At 34.2% G+C, this 14,394-nt stretch overlaps 1 protein-coding gene across 2 annotated transcripts in view; it reads left to right on the top strand.

Annotated features, from left to right (window-relative positions):
* Positions 1 to 5,605: 5,605 nt before the first annotated feature.
* LOC143226439 (proton myo-inositol cotransporter-like) overlaps positions 5,606 to 14,394 on the top strand; it is a 120,502-nt gene continuing 111,713 nt past the window's right edge. For both annotated transcript variants that reach the window (XR_013014620.1, XM_076457392.1), the window contains exons 1-3: positions 5,606 to 6,153; positions 7,452 to 7,611; positions 11,853 to 12,067. Coding sequence is in view for 1 of the 2 variants with exons in the window: in XM_076457392.1 (XP_076313507.1) it covers positions 5,757 to 6,153; positions 7,452 to 7,611; positions 11,853 to 12,067 (772 nt within the window). In the remaining variant the exon portion in view is untranslated. The remainder of the gene's footprint in view (positions 6,154 to 7,451; positions 7,612 to 11,852; positions 12,068 to 14,394) is intronic.

The raw sequence follows: 14,394 nt of genomic DNA, 5'->3' as shown, positions 1-14,394 counted from the left end.
CCATTGCATGTTGGAGAATGTTTTTACTAGCACCAGTCTGTAAATGTTAAGAAAACGTCTGAAAATTCCGACTTCTCTACTTCTAAAAGTGACCAGGTTATGTGGATGACAGTTGCACTCTGGAAGTTTTGATTCTATCTGACTACATTTATAGTAGATGATTCTCTCTGTTCAGTTCAGATTAGACTTGAATTCATTGGATATGTTTCTAGTTATCAGATGCAAAATTGTGGTGATATTATACATTTGTGTACATGCCCAATTGATTCACCTTGTGATATAGACGAAAACATTGTTTTATCCAACAGTCAAACTTTATATCCAGTCATCACTTCAGTTATGTCAGAATTAAGATTAACTTTGTCATACTTTTTCTTTCTACCCTCTAACAAGTTAGAACTACAGACACTGGATATGTTGGTCGTCTTTCTCTGACGAAGTGGTCATCTGATGCTTCATCAGGAATGTTAATTATTTGGCTGAGTGATGAAAGTTCTTCAGAACAATCTATAGACAGCTTGCTGAAATAATTTCTTACAAATGTGTACAACAGCTCCATGAATAGCTAGTGTAAGTTGTGCTTTCAGTCAGTGCACAATATAAATGGTAACAATGTAGTGAATCTGAATAGAATAGAACTTGTTTTAATGGGTTTGCTTTATTTATTTTTCTGTGGTACTAACTGTTATGAGTGAATGGGTTTGTGTGTGGCAATGCAGTAAGTTTGCTAGTTAACTACAAATATTGGCAGTAATCTAAGGAAATAAGTATTCGTTAATGTATACCACTGAATTTGGCTTAAACTGGTATAAGATGGTAATGGTGTGAATGTTAATCCAACCTAGGAAAATCATAGCAAACAAATGTTGGTTCAGTTAAGTTCTGCGAAATTACTTATTTCATAATGCCTTAAATTAAGTTTAGTGAGAGTACAAATGTTATTCTTGGCTAGGAGAATTTGAGAATGAAAATATTGGTTCAGTTGAATTTTGTGAGACTACTTGTTTCATAATGCATGAAATTAAGTTAGGGTTTACAGCTCAAAAATAGCAGCATACTAATACACCATAATTACATAATCATTGATAAGTAGTTCACACTAGCAGCACATATTGGTTATTAAAGTAATGAAGTACTATATCAGAGGTGATCTGTCTGAAACTGCTAACATTTGTGATGTATTGTTGAGATATGTGTACATGGCATTATATGCATTTAGTGTTACAAATGCATGTTAAAAATTACACAAGAAGACTATTCATTAAAAATAAATTAGTAAGCAACACTTGAGTAAATTAAAGCACTTGATCAGGATGATAAGATCTCGAAGTATAAGGTTAATTTTGACTGTTGGCCTGTGAAGCATTGTTTAAAAATATGGAGAATATTTTAGTTTTGAAACTGAAATATTTGGCAGGTAGTGACTTTTATAGAAAAGGTTTACTTACAACTTTCAAATTCTCATATGCCACAAATATATGGAATGCTAAACAATCCATAAAACAAATGTTTCTTTGCAGCATAATGTTTTTGCATTTAAGACTTATAACTATTAAAAGTGATGATTTAGCTGTTACTACTATAATTAGGAAACATATTTTCCTTGTGAAATGTAATTCCCAAACAATGATAGTGTACACAGTTTTCTGTTTGGTTGTGAGTAAATGTTTTTCAGTCATGCAGATTGAATATATTCCTTAAAAAAAGGTGTGTTTTTTTATTATTGTCTTATCACTTCAGTGCAAGGTGCAGTAATTATGCACAAGAATACAGACCATACACCAGACAATGATAGTAAATAGTATTGAATAACTGGCTTCTCTGTCGTGTTTCATTGCAACCTGAAGATGAGAGCCACTAGGCAGGTAAGTCTGCCTAAGAATTACCAATAATGCATCAGCTGCTTTGGTGCTCCAATGGTCAAAAGCAACCTCAAGACTAAAAAACAATGTTTATAGTCTTTGATTAACTTCACAAAAAATTGAACAAAAGCCTTTCCCACCTCTTTAGGTTTGAAGGTAGTCTTGATCATGGATCAAGCAAAAGCATGTTACTCATGATGTGCACGTCACACTCTTAACCTGGTACCATCTGATTCTCTTACAGAAAAGACAAACCTGTATTTGAAGGTATCATGAATGAAGTGTCTGTCCTGCAAAAGAACATGCGTAATGACCAGTTAATAAATCCTAGTGTTGTGTGCAGCTTCAGTAAGGAAAGGTTGTTTACTTGAGTGATACCATATGTCCAAACTGAAATGAAATAAAAATGTATGCATTATCTTTGGAAGTAGCAAATCTGTGCTGTCATTATGTACCACACTTGAAAGTGTAGTTCTTAGCTGCTTGTATAAGATGATCAGATTTTCAAATTATAAAACCAGGACTCACTCAGATTTTCAAGCCTTAAGATTTCCATCATTTTAGGGATTATTATGAACAGTTAATTATGCTCATAAATGTCTAGTGATAAGAATACTTTTACTTATATTAATGGTGCTTCAAATGCCTCTCTGACGAACGATTTTTTTTGATCATCTTCTTGTTGGTCAAAAGTTTGTCCTAAAATTTTGAGCAGCTGTAATTTATGTTCACCCCTGAGTTATTTTAACCAGTTTCATCACAGCTTTAAAATCAAGTATATGCTGTAAATAGCACCTGTCAATTTGCATTTGTCTCTCTTTGATGTAGAGGGTACAAAATTATGTTCTCAGTTAAATTATGTAATCATGTTACTACAGTCTGCCTTTAGCCAACTATAGGGACAGGAGAAAAGACAATACCAAATCAATTAATGCTGTGCTCAGCATGGCCAGATGGATAAGGCACTCGACTCGTAATCCAAGGGTCGCGGGTGCGAATCCCCGTCACACTAAATATGCTCGCCCTTCCAGGAGGTGTTATAATATTCGTTGGAAAAAATAGCCCAAGAGTTGGCAGTTGGCTGTGATAACTAGCTGCTTTCCCTCTAGTCTTACACTTACATTAGGGACGGTTAGCGATGATAGTCCTCGTGTAGCTTTGCGCAAAAGTAAAAAAAAACAACACAAACATTTAAAACTGTTTAATAACTTCCCTACTTTTATCTATTGAATTACGGTTTTCAGAAATTTCAGTATTAAATACAAATATAACAATTTACAAATTACAGCCATGAAGTAAATTGACTGAGTGGAACGGCCTTTCCTCTGTCGAGATACGAGGAAGAGATCCAGTGGCTGTGAAAAAGATTAGTCAAAGTCGAATGGAACCTGTCTAGGGTATGAGAAGACCTCAATAGTCTATAGTCGTCAAACTTGGAAGCACAACTGACAGGGTTAAAGTGAACATAACGATGCACCAAACACTTTCTGGAGTAAATGCGAATTTTGTATTTTTTAATTTAATTTTAATTTTTTAATTGGTAATTTTAATTTAGTATCTTCATATGCAATGAAATGCTTTCGTTGCATGTGTAAAAGAACAATATTTCAAATATTTTGTAAGTATGTATTTATTCCTTTTAATTTGGTATACAAATTGTAAGTTAAATGCAACACGAGTGTCTCCACGGTAAGCTCTTATTTTTTATTTTTTTTACTAAATGTTTATTTTATATGTTTTTCAAGTAAAGCTTGTCTTTCCATTATCGAGATACGAGGAAGAGATCCAGTGGCTGTGAAAAAGATTAGTCATAAATTGTAGCTAATGTCTGTCTGTTATCACAGTTATATCCAGAGCTTTAAATAATTATCTATTTTTCATCAAAGTACATAGAGGCTGATTCAATTACTTTAGAATGAAGAAGAAAAGTTGATATTTTGTGTTCTGTTATTACAATAGAGTCTGTGATAATTTCACTTTAAAAATTAATACTAGACGTTCTTTATCATTAACAATTATGCAATCTAGATGTAAATAATAATCTATCGACGTGTATTTAAATCCCGACAGAAGTCTTAAAACATTACACGCAGTACTAGATATTCTAATGCAGTAATACACAATTAAAAAAACGATAAAATTTCAGAATGTTCTAGTAATTTGGCGCAATTATAACAATTGAATGTACACGTTACACAACGTATTATTAGTAAACAATTACATAAACAAACTTACCATAAACTCTCGCTTCTAGAAATAACTGTTGTTGTTTTTGAATTAAGCACAAAGCTGCGTAAACGGCTATCTGCGCTCTGCCCACCACGGGTGTCGAAATCCGGTTTTTAACATTGCAAGTTCGCAGACGTACCGCTGTGCCACTGAGGGTCCTAGAAATAAGTGAATAAAACACCCGCACTATATAAATTATCCATGTAATAACCTTCGTTCTCATTAAACTTGGTGAAACAGTTACGAACATCTAACAGCTACATATAGTTTTGAGCACAAATAAGCTTCGTTATATCATGTAAGTAGAACTATAAAGCGATTGTTGGATTTGAGATTTAAGCATTTCTTGCATGTTTTATTTTCGTACAAAGAAGGAGTTGAGAATTGTGCTAATCTTATATTCATTTGAAAATTACTCACTATGTAAGTAATAACCTAGCTCGTGAGATTATACATTATACGGTATATAAGGCTCCCCAGTGGCTCAGCGGTATGTCTACGGATTTACAACGATTAAACCCGGGGTTTCGATACCCGTGGTGGGCAGAGCACATGTATTTCATTGTGTAACTTTGTGCTTAATTCAAAACTTCGATATATAAGCCAGATCTTCGACATTTCTTACTGAACATAATTTCACAATAACTTTATGTAGATAGTACATTACTTTACTATAAGAAAACATAAAAAAACTTATGCTAATTTGAGCCAAACCCCCAGGCTCGGCATGGCCAGATGATCAAGACACTCCTCTCATAATCCGAGGGTCGCGGGTTCGAATTCCCGTCATACCAAACATGCTCGCCCTTTCAGCCGTGTGGTCGTTATAATGTGACGGTCATTTCCACTATTCGTTGGTAAAAAAGTAGCCCAAGAGTTGGCGGTGGGTGGTAATGACTAGCTGCCTTCCCTCTAGTCCTACACTGCTAAATTACGGACGGCTAGCGCAGATAGCCCTCGTGTAACTTTGTGCGAAATTCAAAATAAACAAGCCAAGCCTCTCTTTGCTGAATTACAAGAGAATATTGATTTGTTGACTTCTCATGGGATGAATGTGGATTTTATTTAAACAACCATGTAATTGTTTAAACTATATTTAATGCACAGTTACTTCCAGATTTAAACCAACAGATAGCTCGATGTTGTTTTGCTATAGGAAGAAAACACACAGATTTAAACACTTAACATTTGTTTTTTACTTTTTTTAAGGGGTATATGTCCTGGATCTCTGGCATCAACATGTTGGTTGGTTATTGGCATTTTTATCTTACAAGTTAAAATTCCAGTTTCAAACAGTATGCATGCGCATAGGCCTGACATACAATATGCTTTGTATTTATTTGTCATAATAAAAGTTTTGTTTTTTTATTTACGTTTATATACATACTTCTTAACTTACACGTAAAGAAAAGAAACCCAGTGAAGTTAACTCGTATGGAACTTTAAATTCCCTCCACCTGAAAATCGTGTTTGATACGATCTATAAGTGTTTGATTCTTCAATACAATGTTGAAGATAACTGTAACGCCCCCTGTGATAGGTATCGAGATTAAAAGCGTCGTGGTTTCAGTAGGATTTTGTTTTTGGTTAATTAGAATATTATATCGAATTTAGATTTGCCCATGTATATCGTTGTCTATTAAACTATTATATACTCCAATTAAAATGCCAACACACGTAATTAATGAAGAAATTAAGAATTTAGTTGCAAAAGACAACGGAAATCATCTTAACCTTCCCACATATATGTATTTGTTAACACTACTTTCAGCAATAGGAGGTTTTTTGTTTGGGTATGATACAGGAGTTGTTTCTGGAGCTATGATACTTTTGAGGGATTATTTTAGCTTGAATCATGTGTGGCAAGAACTTATTGTTAGTATAACAATTGGGGGAGCTTGGGCATTTTCTTTAGTTGCAGGCATACTCTCAGATAAATTGGGGAGAAAACCAGTAATATTGATAGCAAGTGTTGTTTTTACTGCTGGAGCCATTGTAATGGGGTTTTCAGTTACTAGAGAAATGCTTTTAGTTGGACGTTTAACTGTTGGAATTGGTATAGGTAAGTTTTAACACATCCTTCTAAATTAGTAGTAATACTTCCTTTTAGCATTTTAGTTTTTAAACCAGTAAAACAAAGTAGCTCAGAATTCAGTCTTTAATATGTTATTACAAATTTTTGCCACTGACTAGTTACAGAGCATTAGTTTAAAATGTAGTCTTATGTTGAAGGTGCAGAGAAAGAAGAAATCACTTTGAAGTTTAAGATATAAAACAGTTACGTTTCAGTATTTCACTTGATTTTGTTAAATTTTAGTGAAATTCATTGAAAGATTTTATTTTTAGTATCCTTCTATATCACTATTATCTCATGTCAGATTTATTTGTTGTTGTTTGTTGTTATTGTTTGATTTTAACTCTTCATTTTATGTGTTTGTTTATTAAAATAACTTTGTGTTTTTCTGGTTGTACTGCATTGAATATTAGAAATAATCGTTCACTACAACAGACCATTATGTGTATGTTATTAAATGTATAAATCATGGATTCAGTGAGAAAAGTTTGTTTGAGTAACTAGTGTGAAATGGTGAAATATTTATGTTGGAGACCTTTTTTTGAGAATAAATTGCTTTGATATGTAGTTGGTTGAAAGTATAAGATTGGTGATCAATATTATCTTAATAATGTTAACTGCAAATTCAAGTTAAAAGTCATAATATTATAAGTTAGCTGTTTGACCAAGATTAGGTCATATCTTTACATTTCAAATAACCTTATAGAAGAGCAACGTAGGCTAGGTATAATCTTTATCATCCATGTGCATAACAAGTAAACACTTAAATAATATGATTTTGAGATAACAATATACAGACATTAAGCATGGCATTTTTTAAATTCATAATTTAAAAAAATTGTTTTCCAAGTATATTAACTTTAGAGTAGCTTTCTATAGCTTAAATTTAGTGCATAGGTCTTTGCTTCCATCCTTAATATTGTGCTTCTCAAACACATCACTCAAGGAAAGTGTTATGTGACAGTTTTGTACATCTAAACCTTATTGCCATATTCAAATCTCAAGTAGAAGAATCTGCTAACAAAAAAAACCCCAAAAGTGTATAGAGTATTTACCACACTGAAACTTAATATAAGAGACTAATTTTTATTTTTGCATGGTACAGAGAGCTTATCAGTAATTATACACATAATTATCTTTTTATAATTAATATTATTCTTCTGTAAGATAACTTTATCATGTGGGGATTCTCACTCTTAATTATTATGAAATTGGCCACTACGTTTTCAGTGGATGATAATACTTACACTTAAAATATTTAAACAAACATAACTTTTTCTTTGCAGGTTTGTCTTCGATGATTGTACCTATGTACATTGGTGAAGTTGCACCTTCTGGAAGACGAGGAACTTTGGTAACCCTGAATACTTGTTTTGTAACTGGTGGTCAGCTTATTGCTAGTATTATAGCTGGTGCTTTCAGCAATGATAAAAAAAGTGGTTGGAGGTAGGTGTAACTAATAAAAATTAATATTTAAGATTATTTAATGAAAGGAAAACTGAGAGAAGTCCATTTTGCCTGTTGAAATTGTCTCTTACAAAAAGTGAATGAATGAAAACAATAATTATAAAATAACTCCACCTTTATTTAATTTACAAATCAATTTTAATGCAGCTATTTGCATCTCTCTACCTATTTAACATAATGTGACAAGAATTCAAAACTAACAGCACAGCTCACATCATTGTACAAACTGTTACATAAGTTTATAGTTCTAACTCTCAAAAGATTTTCCCTAAGAACAATTCTGCATAGGGCTTCCAAAGCTTAAAACATTTAATTAAATATTGAAACTTTTATTCCCAACCATATCATTCCAACATTCAGATCAACACTCTAGAAACTTTTATAAGACCAAGAAATCTTATTCATAAACTTACTATTCTTATAAATAGAACTAGAAAATGGTATTGGATGACAGGAGCTCTCTAAATGGAATCAGACGTTACCTGCATTTTAATATCATTAGCAAATTTAGAAATTCTGTTATCTGAATAGCCATTCAACTTATTAAAATAAAAACAACAACAGAGGTCATAGAGAAGACCCCTGAAAAACTTCACTAGATGCTTCATGTCAGTAAGAAACCTGTATTTTTTGTTGTTTTCTTTGCTTTCTATCAATAAGCCAGTTTCCAGTCCATTTCCTGGAATTTTTTTGCCAGTTCCTTTAGCTTTAAATTACCAATCAGCCTCTTGTAATGCACATTACAGTGGCTTTCCAGAAGTTAAATTAAACAACATCAAAGGGATGTCTTTATTGAAAAGTTTAAAGCCTTGGTTAAAAGGCTTACCCAGTTCAGAGCTTATACATAGAATCTCAGGAACCTTATTTGCACCTCTGCCATTTGCAACTGTCTTTACTGTATGCTTCGAAACTTCATTCCTTACCAAAGAATCCCACCTGGGGTTGTGTTTTCCTTCCTCGATGGGCCATGCTTTTTCAGACCAGACAGTCTGCCATTGCTCCTTTTGACCTTTATATCCAGGTGCAGTTTGATGAATTGGGTCTGTTCTTGGATAACATTGCTGTATTCACTGGTCAGCCCATCTCACCTGGCTTCTTACAGTCCCCAATTGTGACCTATCTTTAAGTCATTTGAGAAAAGTAGACACTCCTGATTGGAAATACTGTCTGCTATTTGCTGAACATCTTTCTAACCATCCTTCCATTCCTATTTATACAGATGGTTCAAAATCAGGTGATTGTGTGGGCTCTGTCATGGTTAGTGTGGTTCAGTGGTTTTGGGCAGAATCCCCTCTACAGCTTGTGTGTTCACTGCTGAACTGTATTCCATTTCTCTTGCCCTGGATCACATAGAAGCTAAGCAGTACTCAAACTGCACAATTAATACTGACTTGTTTACTTCTCTGCTGGCCCTGGAATCACTTCATGTTGGTTCACACCCTGTTCTCTCCGATATTCAAAACCAACTGGCCCATTTCTCTTTAACATCTACTTCTATCTGTTTTTTTTGGATATCAGGCCACATTGGTATTCGCAGTAATAAGCCCACTGACACTGCAGCTAAGTATATTTGCTCTGGCACTATCACTGCTATGCCTGTCCCATACATGAACTATGGTCTTGTATTCAAGGCTCGGCTTCATGCCAGCTGGCAGTCGACTTGGAGTGAGCAATAAGAAAACAAGCTTTTTCAAATAAAACTGTATTGGACTATGGTCACAGTTTTTTAACTCGTTGTTTTCTTTTATCTGGAACTGATGCACCAGTGTGTAGTTTGTGTAACACTCAGATCATAATAAGTCACATTTTACTTTCTTGTCATCTTATGATTCACAATGATGTCACCATTTTAAGCATATTCTGTCCCAAGGTTTGTCCATAACATTAGACAGTGTTATTGGTGACACTGTCCACCTTGGTAATGTTTTTAGTTTTTTAAAGTCATTAATATTTTTAATGTTATTTAAGTTTTTTTAATTTTTACTTCACACTTTTTTAATGTGGCTCCCTTTTAAAAATCACAGTTCATCTAGTTCAATTTGAAATTAGAAACTGACTGTGACATTAAGTAACTCGAAACCAGGACTGGAAAGGCCAACTTCAGGTGCCTGACGGTAGTTTGTGTACTTACCTGTTAGTCTTCCTGTGGAATTATGATTATTACAGTCATGTTACAGAAAGTCCTTGACAACTTTAATTACTGTAATTTTTCTCTTGATGTTGTAGACTAGATGTGAGCATTGGTTTTATGCTAATTATTTATTTTTTTTTTAACTGTTTTGTTTTACCTTTATTTCCTTTTATGAATTTTACTGAATTTATTTCTACGTTTTTACTGGATGTTTGGCACAGATAGCTTAGCTGCTTTGTGCCATAAAACACTTAACCATCCAATCAACCAAGCAAAACGACTTGAAGAAGTTTGTGCAGCACTCCCAGACCAGCATTAGTCAGAGTAACACAGCTCTGGCTCTTTTTGCAACTTAACAAGAAAGAAAGATTGGAAGCATCATTAGTGGGTACTGTTTACCAATTGAAGCTATTTTGATGATTCAAAGTGGATTGTGTGGCAATGAGAGCTTCCCTAAGCTGGATGGTACACTAGTAACATTAATGCAATATATGAATTGCTTAATGAGAGCTAGAAATAAGTTGCTAAGTACACTTAGTTGCTCTGGACCCTTAATTCAGGAACCCACCATCAATCAGAACATTGGAGGAACCTGAGCACTCTATGCTGGGCTGACATTGCTGATAGTCTCTCAATCATGTGATGATTTGAAGGTTGGCAGGGAGACCATTTGTTTGCACCCTTGGATCCTCGTAAATAAAGCCAAACAAATAACTCCTCTGACATTTAGATGCTTGATGAAAGAAGAGCTAAACTACTTTCTGAAGCACTTCAGGCAGCTGACTGCTTGGAACAGTTATACCCTTTAACAGGCAATTCAGTGCCTAGCACTGAGACTGGATGACTCATAACTTGACTCATTCCAACAACTTCATGAACATAAGGTAGCCATAACTGTGTAGTGCTAAAGATTTATCCTGGTGAAAAATATTGATCCATTGGGTTGAGTTCAAAGCTTAAGTAAGGAAACCTGTGGAAAGCTTGACCACTGATGTGGATGATCTGTGCAAGCTGCTTGGTAGAGATGTTAGCTGGTGAGATATTATAACACATTGCAAGTTACAGTCAATGTTCTATCTTCATTATAGGTTGGTCTAATGCATATTCAGTTAATATATACCGTAGCTACTTTTACCACTAGATGTAATTTCAAGTACAGTATTTTTTCAGCAGATACAAGTGTAATTACTGTAGCCATAATGCACAAATGACATTTAACAAGACTTTCCTTGATTAATAGTAAATATGTCTATGTTACAAATAAACATACTCATAGAATTTTCTCACTAATTGTTTGAGTATTGAATAAATGCAATCAGTCTTTTCTAACATGCAATTTTTCTGAAACTGAAGTGATAAACTTGCATACTATTTATTGACTTCACTATCTGCTTGTATTTATAAATAATGTACCCTTGTCTCTTGATTTTACATGAAACATCTTAATTATTACATCATTATGATTAGCAGCTCCCTCTAGCAAACAGTGAAATTATAAATGTTATTGAAGTACAACTTGCAGCAGCATATTATAAACATCAAAAGAATTAACTAGTTTGTTTTTTAATCAGTTTTATTGGAATAGAACAAATATAGGCTTTTGATGTTGCAAACAATTACATGTCACCCACTGAAATTCCAGTGTTATCGTTTGTGGTTATCATGGCTATTAGTTATCTTTCTCTTAGAACTTAGTACTATTTAAATTTTTCTTGAGTTTTGTCTTGCATTAAACCAGTTTAACTGCTTTTATAATTAAGTTTTGTGGAAGTAACTTGTGATAATAAATTACTTTAAACATGCCCAGGCACAGTTGAGTTATAAGATGTATAATCAAAAATGTTTTTGGTAGTTGTGGTGATGAACTTAAACTGTTTCAATAAACAATAAATATAGCCTTGAGAAATATCTAAAACTATAAATTCTGCTAGGCTAATCAAATTTGTGATAACTAAATTTTCATATCTCTTATTTCTCAAAATATAGTTGTGGAGAAACTAGTCTTGTGTTAATTACTGGTGTTTGCAAGCTTTGTTTAGTTTGTATTTATTATATTGCATATATTACAATCAATATTATTTTTGTGTAGGTACATGCTAGGCCTTGCTGGGATCCCATCATTCATTCAGTTTTGTGGTTTTTTGTTTATGCCTGAGTCTCCTCGCTGGCTAGTCAAAATGAAAAAGTATGAAAAGGCTATTGAAGTGTTAAGGTCTGTACGGGGAAATTCTGTTGATGTAGAGCCTGAGTTCCAAAGCATTAAGAATAGTAGTTTGGAGCAAGAAAGGCAACAAGCTGGATTAGGTAAGTTTGGAGGTTTTCAGAAAAGCGAGGTGTATGTGGATTTTATTAAGAAAAAAAAAAAGGTAAAGCAAAGATACTGTGTTTTAAAGCTCTTTTTGAGGGAGTGTGATAAAGTTTAAAAATGTATGTATGCCTTTATGTTTGTCAGGTTTTATGGGACTGGATTTTGTAACTTACGATAGGTGTCTGTGAGTTGTTGCTGATAAATTTGAACAATAAATGGGCAACACACAATTCACTTGTTTTAATATAATATATCAAAAACAAGTTTAACATGTATAAAAATTCTTTACACTGTGGGATATCATAGTTGCATCTAAAAGTCTAAATATGTTTGTTTTTTTTGCTCATCAAAAGTACATGCAGCCTGGTTGAGTGACTTTAGAACCCGATTGACAAAACAACTTATGTTTCCTCTTCTGTGTTTCTAACTTCCTACTCTACAATTAATTTACTTCTCTTACCCTGTGAATTACCACATTTATATCTAGAGCTTCAAATACTTGTGTCCTTTTCATCAAAGTCCACAAAGGCAGGTTCAGATATTTTAGAACACATTTTGAGAAGACAAATTATTCTACTTATTTCTGTTAAACTGTGAATCTTACTTTAAAATATTGTCTGTTATGGCAAAATTAACAATCACACAGTTTAACCTCACTTTCACTATCTTAAACTTTCTTTCCTGACTTCTGCTCTCTTGGTTGCTTATTTTTATATATATACTGAGGCTGAGAACTTTCTACAAACCATTGGACACTAAGATACTCATTTAAGGCAAGGTGAAAAATACAGAAGATTTGAGTAATGTGACTTCAATCCACAAAATATGATCTACATATGCAAAAAACATTACTCATGCTGTTTTATGTAACAAATCTGTCATAACTATCATTTTTAAACTTTTGTTATTGAAACTGAATAATCATTAAATCACTAAACAAAGTAAATAATAACATTGGTTCTAAACAGTTTTGTTTATCTAACATATCTGTAACCTTATATCAGTGTGTATTAAACATTCAGTACTCTTATAGCCTCTTCAGAGCAATATGGCATACTGTCACTGAGTTTGTTTATGTAATCCACTATTATTTCATCCAAGATTATCAGTAAAAGGTAATGCAACCCAGCTGCAATAGCTGGTTTAGGGTTGTAGTTAGCAATTTTCAGGCTCAGTCATCCCCAAAAGTTTTCAATGGAATGCAGAGTTTTATTGCCAAACCTTGTTCTAGCATATGACACAAATACTATCTCCATGTGATGCCTTTGGGAGGCTCCACTGACATTTCCCTAGAGGATACAAAGAGTAGTCTTTCCATAATGATGGATAGCTGCCTAAACATGTACTGCACCACCTCTTATGTTGTTCCTGTCAGAGAAGGACAAACTTTACTCATCTGTTGCCCAGGTAAGCAATGAACACAAATCCTACCATCAGATTTAACAAGCCAGAAACAGGATTCATATGAAAAGATTACTTGTGGCCAGTGTCTTAACTGCAAGTTTGCATGCACTTTTGCTCAGGTAACATGATGACAGCAGTGACTGGAGTGACTTGCTGGCTCTCCAAAGTTAGTAAAGAAGCTTTGATCTGGAGACATATTGGTGGAAACATCCACATCTCGTCTTGAATTCAAAGGCAATTGGAGGTATACCAATTGAGGTTACACCTAATGCTACTTTGAATTCATCACAAGGAGTTATTGTTGAGAGGGATTTGAAGAACATCCCAGGGTCAGAGATTCTCGCTGGTTTCTCCACTGCAGACAGTGAGGTGTATCTCCACTGTGTGGCAGCTGCTCAGTGTATTTCTAAAACATCAACAGATTTTCCACTATATTCTCGTTCGTGGTGGAATCCTGCCTGACAAATGGCACAGAAGGCTCAAAATGGGCCTGGGATACTTTCCGTAGATATCCCAGACTTTTAAACCACATTGCTTTCCAGCGGGCACATGCACATGGTCAGTGGATAAGATGTCAAAGCCAGAAGGAATCTTGGATTAAGTTCACAACTGGAATATCTTCTACCTCCAATTCCAAAGTCATATGGGACAAGATTCGAAAGGTCAGTGGGCAATATCACTCTGCCCCCTTCTCGATCTTGCTCTGTGATGGTGAGGAAGTAACTGATACCCAAAGCATTGCTGATACTCTAGGTGAAAGCTTTAGTTTGGTATCTAGCACTTCTGCTTCTTCCACCTTCTAAGCCATCAAGACTCAGGCAGAGCAATCATCTCTTTCCTTTCGAGCTGATTGTTTCTATGACTATAATTGTCCCTTTACACTGGTGGAACTCAAACTGGCCCTTCATCAGTTTGGCAG

This window comes from Tachypleus tridentatus, chromosome 9, assembly GCF_004210375.1.
Source record: "Tachypleus tridentatus isolate NWPU-2018 chromosome 9, ASM421037v1, whole genome shotgun sequence".
Lineage (NCBI taxonomy): Eukaryota > Metazoa > Arthropoda > Merostomata > Xiphosura > Limulidae > Tachypleus > Tachypleus tridentatus.
This window is presented reverse-complemented; position numbering and strand designations above follow the sequence as displayed.